The 13,687-nt window shown below is 33.7% G+C and overlaps 3 protein-coding genes across 3 annotated transcripts; 1 reads left to right on the top strand and 2 right to left on the bottom strand.

Moving 5' to 3' along the window:
- Window positions 1-469: 469 nt before the first annotated feature.
- LOC131615657 (heat shock protein 90-6, mitochondrial) lies at window positions 470-6,736 on the top strand. The gene is made up of 20 exons (XM_058886804.1): window positions 470-724; window positions 1,655-1,834; window positions 1,929-2,002; window positions 2,516-2,641; window positions 2,722-2,815; window positions 2,914-2,997; window positions 3,091-3,234; window positions 3,336-3,449; window positions 3,587-3,646; window positions 3,772-3,846; window positions 3,939-4,043; window positions 4,210-4,350; window positions 4,452-4,544; window positions 4,665-4,742; window positions 4,893-5,147; window positions 5,245-5,347; window positions 5,544-5,718; window positions 5,810-5,915; window positions 6,009-6,098; window positions 6,378-6,736. Exons 1-20 carry the CDS (start codon window positions 617-619, stop codon window positions 6,549-6,551), a joined length of 2,379 nt encoding a protein of 792 aa, XP_058742787.1. The 5' UTR covers window positions 470-616; the 3' UTR covers window positions 6,552-6,736.
- Window positions 6,737-7,259: 523 nt separating this feature from the next.
- LOC131617742 (F-box only protein 8-like) lies at window positions 7,260-9,262 on the bottom strand. Its single transcript, XM_058888997.1, has one exon. It carries the CDS (start codon window positions 9,143-9,145, stop codon window positions 7,895-7,897), a length of 1,251 nt encoding a protein of 416 aa, XP_058744980.1. The 5' UTR covers window positions 9,146-9,262; the 3' UTR covers window positions 7,260-7,894.
- Window positions 9,263-11,723: 2,461 nt separating this feature from the next.
- On the bottom strand, window positions 11,724-12,985 carry LOC131617741 (F-box/kelch-repeat protein At3g06240-like). Its single transcript, XM_058888996.1, has one exon. It carries the CDS (start codon window positions 12,960-12,962, stop codon window positions 11,724-11,726), a length of 1,239 nt encoding a protein of 412 aa, XP_058744979.1. The 5' UTR covers window positions 12,963-12,985.
- Window positions 12,986-13,687: the final 702 nt, after the last annotated feature.

Raw genomic sequence — 13,687 nt, 5'->3', positions numbered from 1 at the left:
ACCTCGTTTCGCCTTAAGGATCTTAGACAGAGTTCCATTAATAGAGAATCAATAGAATACAATAGTCACACAAGCCATGATTCAGTTAACATAAATTTGCGGAAAACCAAGCTCTATCATGATGTGAGAGAGTGCTGACCATTCCACTATGTCATATGCTTTTTGAACATCCATTTGCACCATACACCTAATATTTTCTACTATATCTTCAAATTAATTTCTGCGCCATCATGATATTATCATGAATAATTCTGCCCGGAACAAAAGTTTATTGATTTTCGTGGACAACCGAATTGACATAGTCCCTCATATATTTGGTGTAACCATTTTTTTATTAGAATATATTACTTTATTAAAAAAAATTGGATTAACATGTGCTAAGCGTTGCAAAATAAATATATTAAAGTTTAATAAAAGAAAATGGCTGGCATCAGACAAAAAAAAAGTGAATTTTTTCTTTAAAAAAAAAGAAGCGAATTTTGGAAACGAGGAAAATCGAGAAGCTTCCGAAAACCCCATTTTGTGGTAATACAAACCCCTGCTAAAACCCTACCACCATTTCATTTCTCTACCACCATTTCATTTCTCGAATCTCACACTCTCTCCTCAATTCACTATGCACAGACTCTCCAATCGCTCTTCCTCCGTCTCCGCCCTACTCCGTTACGGCGGCGCACTTCGCCGTGACGCCGCTCTCCCACTTTCCGCTTCTCACTCTCATTTGGTATTCATCTCAATTTCTAAATCCAATACTAGCTAGTTTCACCAACAATCTTTATCGTTTTATTGTTATTTGTGTAGTTTGATTTTTATTAAGTTTGACTGCAACATTGAAATGATATATGATGATGATGATGGTGATTATCGTTAGATCATAGTTTGATTTTCATTGCAACTGGAAATGATTAGTTGAATCTTGCGTTTTATGTTCTATTATGGATGATCAAAGTTTTTGATAACGGCCGCGTAAAGACTTTTGCGATTTCGGTCCATACTTATTGCTGAATGCAGTCGTCACGGTGTGAATTAACCATAATTTTTGTTATTGTTTTGTAGCGGCCTTCCGATTTTTAAAACCTTGTGGATGATTACTATTATGACAAATTGAAGTTTGTTTATGTCCTTTTTGAAGTTACATAGTTGGTTTTATGTGTTAGATGATAACATTGGCCTTTTTGAAGTTTAAAAGTGGGAGCATGAGGATTAAAATGGTTATATCATTATATGATTATTATCAATAGATCATTAGTTTAATTATTATTTTGACTGGAAATGATTCTTTGAATCTCGCATTTTTTGTTCTGTTATGAACTCTGGAAAAATGTGTGTCGGTGTCTGAAACCGACACCGACACTTGTGATTACATTTAAGTTATTCATTTTTAAAAAAAAATTATTACCGGTGTCAACATCTCAGTGCGGTGTCGTGTTTCCAGTGTCTGTGTTTCATAGGTAATGAACGATGATTACTATCATTAGAAGTGAAGTTTTCTTGGTTTACGCCCTTTTTGAAGTTACATAGTTGGTTTTCTGTGTTAGATGATTACACTATCCTTTTTGAAGTTTTAAAGTGGGAGCATTGATAATTTTTGTTGCCGGTCATTTTTCAAATTTTTTTTGTTTACATTTATCTTATGTTTTCTGATTGGGAGCAGGTGGGAGAGAATGACACAAAATCCCGATGGTATTCATTATTAAGTTCTGAGAAATCTGGCAGTGTTGATCAGCTAAACTCAAAAAAAGATTTGTTTTTGGGAAAACGATATGAATCAACTGTTGCAGAATCTAGTGCATCAAGTACTCCACCAGCTGAGAAATTTGAGTACCAAGCAGAGGTATTGTTGTCTTTCTTATGTGCGTGGTTTGTTAACTCTAGTGCACTTGATATATATCATGAACATTGTTTTGGATATTGTGTATCTTTGGCAGGTTAGTCGGCTCATGGACCTTATTGTTAACAGTTTATACAGTAACAAGGAAGTGTTTCTCAGGGAACTTATCAGGTATGTTCTGTCACTGTGGTAGATAGAATTACATAGTTTAAGCATTGGTGAATGTTTTCCTCCTCAATCATGCTCATAATATTACTAACTAAAATTGCCCTTTTAAGTGTATACACTAGTTTTGGTTTTCCCCTCCCCCCAATAGATTGCAGCAAGTTTCAGTATTCATTTTGAAAAAAGTTATTTAGGCTTCTCTCTCTTTCTACTGAAAACTATTTCTAGAAGTCAGGGCAATCTAGTGTTATAAATCTCCTATAATGGCAGAATCTTGGGAAGGGCTGGACCTGTTATGCATTTATTGTTGTAGGTCGTTTTACCTTTAACTTACAAGAGTCTAATTCCTCAAGTTGAACCTTTTTACCTCAAAAAACCCTTGCATCGAAGCTCCACTTCAAAATTTGTTCTATAAATAGTGTTGAAAAATTCAAGCAATCTACATCTTTTGTGTTGGTTAGATGCTGCGCTGTGCTGCATTGCATTATTCAGTTTGTTAATATGTGCATTTTTTCTTAGTAATGCAAGTGATGCCTTGGATAAGCTGCGGTTTTTGAGTGTCACAGAGCCTGACTTGATGAAGGATGCAATTGATTTTGATATCCGAATTCAAGCTGATAAAGATAATGGGATCATCACTATTACGTAAGATAGTTCACTTTTAATTACTTAATTTTTTCATTTGGTTACAATGTAGTCGATGCTGTAACTTTTGCTTTATGCAGTGATACAGGCATTGGTATGACGAAGCAGGAACTAGTTGACTGTCTTGGAACTATTGCTCAAAGTGGAACTGCTAAGTTTTTGAAGGCTCTCAAGGTCTTGCCTCTTCTGAAGAATGATATAGGATTATATTGACCTTATTTTATTTTGCTGCTATGTATCCTGTGTGCTAACAAAGGTGTTTCATTCAAAAGGATAGTAAGGGTGCTGGCGGTGACAACAACTTAATTGGTCAATTTGGTGTGGGATTTTATTCTGCTTTTCTAGTTGCTGATCGGGTATGTATTTGGATAAAATTGATGATGACGTGGTACTTCATTTTAAGTTTTTATTTGGCAGCTTATATATGTATATTTTTGTATGGTTTGAAGGTGGTTGTCTCAACCAAGAGTCCAAGATCAGATAAACAATACGTTTGGGAAGGAGAGGTAAATGCTAGCTCATATACCATATCTGAGGAGACGGATCAGGAAAAGCTGATTCCAAGAGGAACTCGCCTTACCCTGCATCTTAAGGTATGTCAAAATTTTCTATTTTAGAGCTTCTGCTAGTATTTTAGTTTCTTTATTCTGGAGCTTATGGTTGTTTGTGCATTTTACCCACTGCTGGTTTTCAGAGGGATGACAAAGGTTTTGCTCATCCAGAGCGAATTGAGAAGCTTGTGAAAAACTACTCCCAATTTGTCTCATTCCCAATATACACTTGGCAGGAAAAGGGATTCACCAAAGAAGTATGACTATGCACTCCAGATCTTTTAGTTTTATTGACACTGTCTGTCTTTGCGATTGTTTCATTCCACAACCCTTTCTTGAAAATTGGATGTGAAATTGATTTTTTGAGGTTTTATCATAATTTGTCTCATTATAGATAGAGGTTGATGAGGATCCAGCTGAGGCGAAAACAGACACCCAAGATGAGAAGACTGAGGTAATGTTTTGCATATACTGTGCATTCCTGAATCGATTGTCTATGAAATTATGATTACAAATTTGATTGTATAACTGCTGCAAATGTGCTGGCCGTTTTTAAAACCTGACACATTTTTATAACAGAAGAAGAAGAAAACTAAGACTGTTGTTGAGAAGTATTGGGACTGGGAGCTCACAAATGAGACACAGCCTATCTGGGTTAGTTTTATGATTTCCAACTGCATTATTTGTGCTTAAATTGGAAGTTGGTTAGCTAAGATGAAGATTTACACATTATTCTATCCGTGCAGCTTCGTAATCCTAAAGAAGTCACCAAAGAGGACTACAACGAATTTTATAAGAAAACATTTAATGAATACCTGGAGCCATTGGCATCATCACACTTTACCACAGAGGTATGTTTTTTTTTTTTAATCTCAAACGCAATCTGTTATTTATGATGGATTTATATGTGTACATATATTTATTCATTTGGAAGATGCAGCTCGAGAACCTTAGTATTTCTCTAAAAAGAAATCACTATACTAGTTTGACAGCTAATGTTCTGGTGATGATATGCAGGGTGAGGTAGAATTTAGGTCTATACTTTATGTTCCTCCTTATGCTCCATCAGGGAAGGATGATGTAATCAATCCCAAGACCAAGAATATAAGACTTTATGTGAAGAGAGTGTTTATTTCAGACGACTTTGATGGAGAACTGGTATAGGCACTTTGCTGTTCAATCATATTGACTTCTTGAAAAACTAGATGTTTTTTTTCCCAGTATTTTATCATGCTCTGATGTATTACTTACTTGAACAGTTCCCACGATACTTGAGTTTTGTCAAAGGTGTGGTCGACTCAAATGACCTTCCACTCAATGTGTCACGTGAAATTCTTCAAGAGAGCCGCATAGTAAGTAGATAGGGTGCAGACATGCACTTAACATGTCCACAAGTTTTTCTTTGATTATAAATGTACAAAACTCTATTAGTTTTACATTGCTGAAAATATGTTTCTATGTGCTTCTTGAAGGTGCGGATTATGAGGAAGCGGTTGGTCAGAAAGGCTTTTGATATGATTTTGGGGATATCCATGAGTGATAACAAAGAGGTATGATCTAATTCTGAAAATTTGTTGTTAGAAAGTCTTTTTGTTGCATTTTTCTCAGTTGTTTTACTTTTCTGTTTATTAAACTACTATATATAGAATGCTTGCTTGTTTCCTGTTAATATTTTACCAGCTGCCTTGTTCTGTGTGCAGGACTATGAGAAGTTTTGGGATAACTTTGGCAAACACTTGAAATTGGGTTGCATTGAAGACCGAGAGAATCACAAACGCATTGCTCCGTTGCTTCGTTTTTTCTCATCCCAAAGTGAGGAAGAGTTTATCAGCTTGGATGAATATGTTGAGAACATGAAACCTGATCAAAAGGATATTTATTACATTGCTGCTGACAGTGTGAATAGTGCAAAGAACACACCTTTCTTGGAAAAACTTGCAGAGAAGGATCTTGAAGTATTGACTTGTTTTTGTTATAGTTTATAAAATTTGATCAACTATTGTTTATTTAATTTATTTTTATATTGGTGCCTTTTGTTATTTAATTTTGCAGGTGCTGTTTTTGGTGGATCCAATAGACGAGGTTGCCATCCAAAATATTAAATCATACAAGGAAAAGAATTTTGTTGATATTAGCAAGGAAGACTTGGATCTAGGTTTTACTTCTTTTTAAATTATGTTTCCTTCTCGTGATTTGTTTTGGATTAATGCTACATTGGACTATTACTCAACTTTGAGAAGCTTATGTGTTTCATAGATCAAATATTTGCCGGTATCCTTTACAGTGGCATGGATTAATGGTTTGGTTCTTAACCATTTAATCTCGCTAAATGTAGTTTTCTGTTTCTGCAGGTGACAAAAATGAGGAAAAGGAAAAGGAGATGAAGCAGGAATATAGCGGGACAATTGATTGGATCAAGAAACGCTTGGGTGATAAAGTTGCAAGTGTGCAGATCTCAAACCGATTGAGCTCTTCGCCTTGTGTCCTGGTGTCGGGAAAATTTGGTTGGTCTGCAAACATGGAAAGGTGGGTTTTACTTGTCTTATATATTTCATTATAATGTTTTTTAAAATGTAAGTAGCACTGTGCTGAATGTAAATCAAACTTGCTGCTCCAGGCTAATGAAGTCACAAACTATGGGTGATGCCACTAGCTTGGAATTCATGAGAAGCAGAAGGGTGTTTGAGATCAACCCTGAACATCCTATTATCAAGAACTTGGATGTATGAATCTATTTTGTTATGTGTACTAAGTTTAATGATATAGTCAACATGAAATTAAAATAATGGTGATGCAATTTAATCGGTAAATTTCAGGCTGCTTGTAAAACTAATCCCGATGATCAAGAGGCCCTCAGAGCTATTGATCTTCTGTACGATGCAGCTTTGGTTTCCAGTGGGTTTACGGTAAGCTCTTTGTTAATATCACTGCTGTGAAAGAGATTTAAGTACCATTGTAAAAATGGATCATATTAAGCACTGACCAACCGATTCAGACACTAGATATGACATTGGATCTTGTTAAGATAAGTTGCACCTCACATGTGATGCTAAGCATTTGCTATCATTGAAAAAAGTGGTGCAAAAATGGAACACATGCTATTGGTTTTTAGCAGTCTTTGAAATCAATAAGCACATAATAAATATTGTATCTAATGACACTCAATATGTTGTTGGTGTGCACAGCCTGATAATCCAGCACAGCTAGGAGGAAAGATATACGAGATGATGGGTATGGCTCTCAATGGTAGATGGTCATCTCCTCCAAGTCAGTTTGAGTCTACTCAAACTCAACCCCATGTTCTAGAAACTGTAGAAGCTGAAGTGGTCGAGCCAACCGAAGCTGGCAGTCAAAAGTGAGAAGACTGTCATATAGAGATTTTTGTTTTCACTTCTTTCTCTTCTGCAAAATTATATATTTGAAGAACATTGGTGTTGGTATTTTATAGATATGCTGAGTAACATTCAATGTAATGCCAACCTTGTGTAATTCGGAGGTACTTGCTGACTTGATATTAGTTAAGCTATTCATTGTCGCCATGTCTAATTTTAAATCTCTGAAATTCTTTTATTTCTAGAATGTGTTTGGTGGCATTATTATTACTACATCCGTTTTAAAATGACTTTCGTTTTAAGGTTTGTACACACAAATTAAGGAATGTGATAATGTTGTCCTAAGACATTATTGTATTTTTATTAAATTAGTCTTATTAATGTGTTGGAAAACTTTATTAATGTATTGAAAAGTGAGAATAAAATTTATTTTTAAACAAAATTTTCCCAACAAACTATAGTCATTTTAAAAGAGGGAATATTTATGGTTAATTTTCCCCAAGTATATTTTTTCGTCATATTTTGAAAATCTTTGTTGCAAGAGGCAATTAGTAAATTAGACATTATCCAATATATTTGACAACATGTGTGAACTGAGAATGAAATTTATTTCAAGGGAGATTTTCACATTAGTGAAGTGTGATAACTTGTAATTCAAGTTCTATCTATACATAGAAACATCTTATGTATTGCTTTTTATTAAGTGATGTGAAAATCACAAGAAATTGTCTACTCACTATGTTGTAAAAAAATACCACGCCTTAATGTCGAGATAGAACTTTTTATGAAACTCTTAATTTTAGCCATAGATTCTAAATTTGGCAGAACTTCAAAGAAATCTGTAAAAACTTAGCAGAATTACAAAATATATTACATTAGCCATAAAAATCTCAAAGACCAAACCCTATTATCACTAATACCTATTGCGGATCATCTTTTGGGCTGCTTAATTGCATTTCATTCAGTTTTAGCCTTGCTTTTAGTTCACTTTTCATTCAGTTTTTGTTGGAGCCAGCCCTTGATTCTGCACTATTCTATATTCCATTTAAACAAATAATTATATGAGAATGAAAATTAATGAAGCTGAATCTGTCTAGAGATGTAGTTAAAGTGAAGTTTAATATGATTCAAAATCAAAAGGAAAACACATATTGCAGGACGAAGTACATTTTCATTTCACAAGACATGTTGTCCCTATTTATGCCATAGGAGTATTGCTGCTATACCAGCACACTCAAAAAGTAAAGAAAATATCACTTGTATCTATGACATTATTACACATACAACAATACAGAACGCTGAAAATCAGTACTTTATTTAAAATCATAATAATTATAGTCTTACCCTTACCTCAATTGCTAAGAAAATAACTAATTATTGATGCTTGCAAATGGTAGAAAGCTTTCCTTGTAAATCATTATCTTGCAACGATGATGATCACCTTTAACACCAAGCTCTTCAATTCTCTGAGTGTTTAAATTAACCCAAACTAATTCATCATCATTTTTTCTGAAAAATATATCACCGTTCTTGCCAACTCCTATAACATACTCAACGCAAGATAATGGGCCAACTGTAAATAATTTTGTCCATGACTCTTTCACCCCAACTTCACCCAAAATTGATATATGAAAAGTAGGTGCAGCCTTGTTATAATTAGAAATCCAACCAATTGCTCCATTTAATACTACTACGTCTCTAAACACGATTCTAGTATCAATACCAATGTCAATATCAGCATCATCCATGTTTGAGGGTATGAATGTTTTTACAAACACCTCATTCCTTAAGTCGAATGACACCAAATAAACTTCATTACCTATTTCACTTTCGCTCCACCAATGACACACTCCATCCATGTACACATGAAGACCGACACTACCATAATATTGCCTAGGCATATCTATATCAAGTTTTTTCCACGAATTACTTTTTAAACAATATATTTCCCACAACGGAGAAAGAAATCCATCTTTCAATGTCTCATTTTCATATTCTTCAGAATATCTAGGATAAAATTCTACGTGCCGAATAACCTTATAATTATCTCCAATTCGGTCATAGCCAAATCCTTGAAAATCAATTATGGGATACCAACAAGGACATTCAAATGCAAAAGGACTAGTAGGAATGATTTTGAATTCTTCCGTAGCTGGATTCCACAATACATATCTCCCCAATTCTTCAATACAACGAATGCTCTCCGGCATTCTTCCCCCACTTTTCACATCTTGAATACAAAGAATGCCGTTAACAGAACCATGGATTATAAAATCAAAAGGGTCTTCATATGGATTTGGCCAATCTAATTTGATCATATTCTCAAACTTGTCACCAAATAGAGAATACAACTTAGGGTCATATTTGTATCTCTGAGACAGTGGTGCAATATGTTGTAGGAGGATAGATGTATCATTGTAGTAAGAAAGATCCTTAGATAAGAAATTTCTTCGAAACATGTTCATGAAATAAGAATTTTGAAATAAAAGAGACCATGATTTACGTACACAAGAAAACCGAATCAAAGATTTTAGAGGAAGTTTAGACAAAATAGCCAAAGCAATATCATCATATATGTGATCACTAACCTTTTCATTAGTTGCAACTAATGATTTCTCCATCTTTAACAAAAAGATTTGACAGACGCAGCTGTAGAAGGAAGAAGAGACTTAGGAGGAAGGAAGAAGAGACTTAGGGTTTAAGTTATCATCTCTATTCAATAGTTTTAATCTTTTACTTTCATCTTCTTGTTGCTTCCACTTTACAATCTTTAAGATTTTTTTCAATCTACTTTTGCATTTTGCACATGCGTGAAGACATGTTGCTTCTACTTTACAACCGTTAAGATTTTTTTCCATCTACTTTTGCATTTTGCTTTTGCACATGTGTGAAAACATGCAAGTAGTAAAAATGGTCATTTCAATAAAATAAAATAATTAATTAAATTTAAAAAATCCTAATAATTAAATTATTACTTTTTTTTGAAAGAGAAAAATAAAAGAAATTAAAAATTGATAACGAGAGCTATTTTTTTCAAAAAAATTACGTAAATAATCAATGTTTCAATTTTTTTTTTATAAAAATATCTATTTTTTCAATTTTTTTAGCCATTGTCGCCACTCTAGGTGGCGACTACACCTAAAAAAGAGACCAAGTCGCCACTCTATTTGGCGACAACATTTAAATTTTAATTTCTTTTGAATTGTGGTGACTACACCTAAAGCAAACGAAACATGTCTAAAAGTAAACAACCCCTTGGACTACTACGCAAAATGCCATTTGGTTTTAAAGTAGCATGATATAATTGAAAAAATTACCATATCATCGAATTAAAAATTGAACTGTGCTGCATTGTTGTTGGTATTTTATAGATATGTTGAGTAACTTTCAATGTAATGCCAATCTCGTGCAATTCACGGTATTGGCTGGCTGTGATATTACTTAAGCTATTCATAGTTGCCATGTCTTATTTTAAATCTCGTATAATTTATAATTTGAGGAATGTTTGATGGAATTATATGGAACGATTACTATTACTATGAAATGGAGCAATGCTCTTGAACCATGCCACAAGACAGGAAAAACTCTTGAACTTTGACAAACATGAGTTTATACACTACGATGTTATAATAATACTTAAACCAAAAATAGCCGTACATATTTTGTTTTTTACGATGGTGTAATGTATGTTCTAATATTTTTTATTTATTATGTTAATCATTTGTTTTGCTATGTTTGCTTCACAAAATCTGTTTATTTCAATTGCATTCTGCATTCAAACACGATGAAAGCCACTTTTTAGTTAAGTTTCCTATCAAAGTATATTTTTATGTGTCATGTCTTGAAAATCTTGGTTGCAAGAGACAATTTGTTAATTAGACACTAGACAAGGATATAACGACACTGCAGAAAAATAGAGCTGCACACTAATGATATATGGGTATTATGACAATGTGCAATGTGGATGTGGTAGCTGAATCTGACTCACCATAAGGACACAATTTACCCTATAAGTCAAAATAAGTATTTTCTCTTCACCATTTTTCTCTCAGAATTGCTATAGGAATTCTGTCACCATCATTTGTCATAGCAGGTAGATGTTGAACTGGTTGTCCGTGTGGATTGGGACAAAGCCGCTTTAATTGAGAAACATGGAAAACATTGTGAATAGCAGCCGAAGAAGGAAGTTGGAGCTTATAAGCTGTTGAACCAATGTGATCCTCAACTGGAAAAGGTCCATAGAACTTGGGAAGTAATTTGTGAGCAGCATGCGATTTCATAGAAATTTGCCTATATGGATGAAGCTTGAGGTAGACATAGTTACCAATAGCAAAAGTACGATCACTTCTATGCTTATTGGCTGGCTGCATGCACCATCCTATTTTGGGCCCTAACGAGGTGAAATTTGAGGAGCTTGATAGCTTATCTGGCTAATAAAGATATGTCCACGTTAAGATTGCAAGATGTCCCAGGAAGATAGGGTAAGTGAATAGGTGGAGGTTGTCCATTAAGCCAGTGACACCCATTTAGACCAGCTATTTGGTTGATCAGAACACATGCATCTCAGGTAGGTTTTCAAGCACATAAACCTGATTTGGAATAGGCAAGGGTTGCAGAAGGACAGGATAAGCAGTCAGACCAGGTTTGTTCTTTTGGCAAACTCAACAATTCTTGACAAAATTGATGATGTCTTGCTCAAGCCTCTCCAATAGAAATTTTTTCAAACAATAGTTTTGTGGACTTCTTTTTACCCAAACTTTCAATTTTAGGCATAAACTCTCAATTTGGAAGAACTACAAAGAGGGCTACTGTAAATTTAGTAGAACTTCAAAATAAATTACATATTTTTGTCATAAACATCTCAAAGACCAAATCTTATTATCACTAATTCTACATATATCCCTTAGGATTAAACCTGCTACATACAAGGAGGAACTCCAATCAAATTCCAGTCCCATTTCAATGAGAAGTGATAAAAGACCTGCATAATTCAGTTTTTGTGTCTATAACATCATTACACATACAATGCTGAAAATCAATATTTTTTATTTAGAATCATAGTCATATATACATCTAATGCAAATTAAAAAAAAACAACATCTGTAAAATTACCAGGCACAGAATGCTGAAAATCAGTACTTTATTTAATGATTATTATAATCATAGTCACTTACCCTTACCTCAATTGCTAACAATAGACTAATTATTGATTCTTGCAAATGGTAGAAAGCTTTCCTTGTAAAGCACTATCTTGCAACCATCGTCACTTTTAATACCAAGCTCTTCAATTCTCTGAGTGTTTAAATTAAACCAAACTAGTTCATTATCATTTTTCTTGAAAAATATATCGTCTTTCTTGCCAACTCCAATAAGATGCTCAACACAAGACAATGGACCCACAACAAATAGTTTTGTCCATGACTCCTTTACCCCAACTTCACCTAAAATTGATATGTGAAAAGTTGTTGCTTCATGATAATTTGTAATCCAACCAATTGCCCCATTTAACACTACTAAGCATCTAATACCAATGTCAGTATCAGTATCGTCCATGTTTGAGGGTATGGATGTTTTTACAAATACCTCATTGCTTAAGTCGAATGACGCCAAATAAACTTCATCACATGTTTCACTTTCACTTTCACTATCACTTTCACTTTCACCCCACCAATGACACACTCCATCCACGTACACTTGAACACCGACATTACCATCATATTGTCTAGGCATATCTATATCAAGTTTTTTCCAAGAATTACTATTCAGACAATATATTTCCCATAAGGGAGAATGATATCCATCTTTCCATGTCTCATCTTCATCTTCATCGGTTCCAGGATGAAATACTACATGCCGGATAACCTTATAATCATCTCTAATTCGGTCATAGCCAAATCCATGAAAATCAATAATGGGATCCCAACAAGGAGATTCAAATGCAAAAGTACTAGTAGGAGTGATTTGGAATTCCCCAGTAGCCGGATTCCACAGTACATATCTCCCCAGTTCTTCAATACACCGAATTCCCTCAGCTCTTCCCGCATCTTGAATACAAAGAATGCCGTTAATACTAACAGAACCAAGGATAATAAAATCAAACGGGTCTTCATATGGATTTGGCCAATCTAATTTAACCATATTCTCAAACCTCTCTCCAGATAGAGAATATAATTTAGGCACACAGACATTGTAATTATGAAGTGTAATATGTTGTAGGAGAATAGATGTATCATTGTAATGAGAATGATCCTTGGATAAGAAATTTGTTCGAAACATTTTCATGAAATAAGAATTTTGAAATAAAAGAGACCATGATTTACGTACACAAGAAAATCGAATGAAAGATTTGAGAGGAAGTTTAGACAAAATAACAAAAGCAATATCATCATATATGTGATGGCTAACCTTTTCATTAGTTGCATCCAATGATTTCTCCATCTTTAACAAAAGATTTGATAGACGTCTCGTATAAAGAAGATGCATTTACACGAGCCAATGCATTTGAACAAAAGCAATATCATCATATTTTGTTTGTTTTACGATATTTTTATTGTTTTTTCTTCTCCACTTTTGCATTGTGCACATGTGTGATGATGATAGGTAAGAAAAATTGGCCATTTCAATAAAATAAAATATAAAATCATTAACAAAATTTTAAAATTCCAAATAATTAAATTATTAAACTTTTTTTTTGAAAGAGAGAAAAATAATAAAAAATTAAAATATAGAAAAAGAAAGGAAAATATATGAGATCAAAAGAACCATAGAAATTGAAGAATAAAGAATATAGATCCTTATTCATTTCTCCTAGTTTTTTCAACAATAATAATCCCCGCTAGCGATAAGAATATGGACTTTTAATTCAAATTTATAAATTTGAATTAAAAGTCCACATTCCTATCTTTTAAAGTTTGAAACCTAATCGTTTTACTTTTATAGTCGGATACTCAATTTTTATTGATTCCTTCTTCAATTGCAAGAACATAAGATAAATATTGTTAGAACCTAGCTTTTTCCTGTTCTCTCTCTTCATTCTAAATTTCCTCTGCTAAAGGTTTTTCACCATGACGACTTCCATGCATCTGCGAGGACTATAACATATTGATATTAGTTCAATAAAATTTTAATGTGCAGTTTTTGGGGTATTTTTTCCTTATTTTTAT

This window comes from Vicia villosa, linkage group LG7 (genome assembly GCF_029867415.1).
Source record: "Vicia villosa cultivar HV-30 ecotype Madison, WI linkage group LG7, Vvil1.0, whole genome shotgun sequence".
NCBI classification, from domain to species: domain Eukaryota; kingdom Viridiplantae; phylum Streptophyta; class Magnoliopsida; order Fabales; family Fabaceae; genus Vicia; species Vicia villosa.
This window is presented reverse-complemented; position numbering and strand designations above follow the sequence as displayed.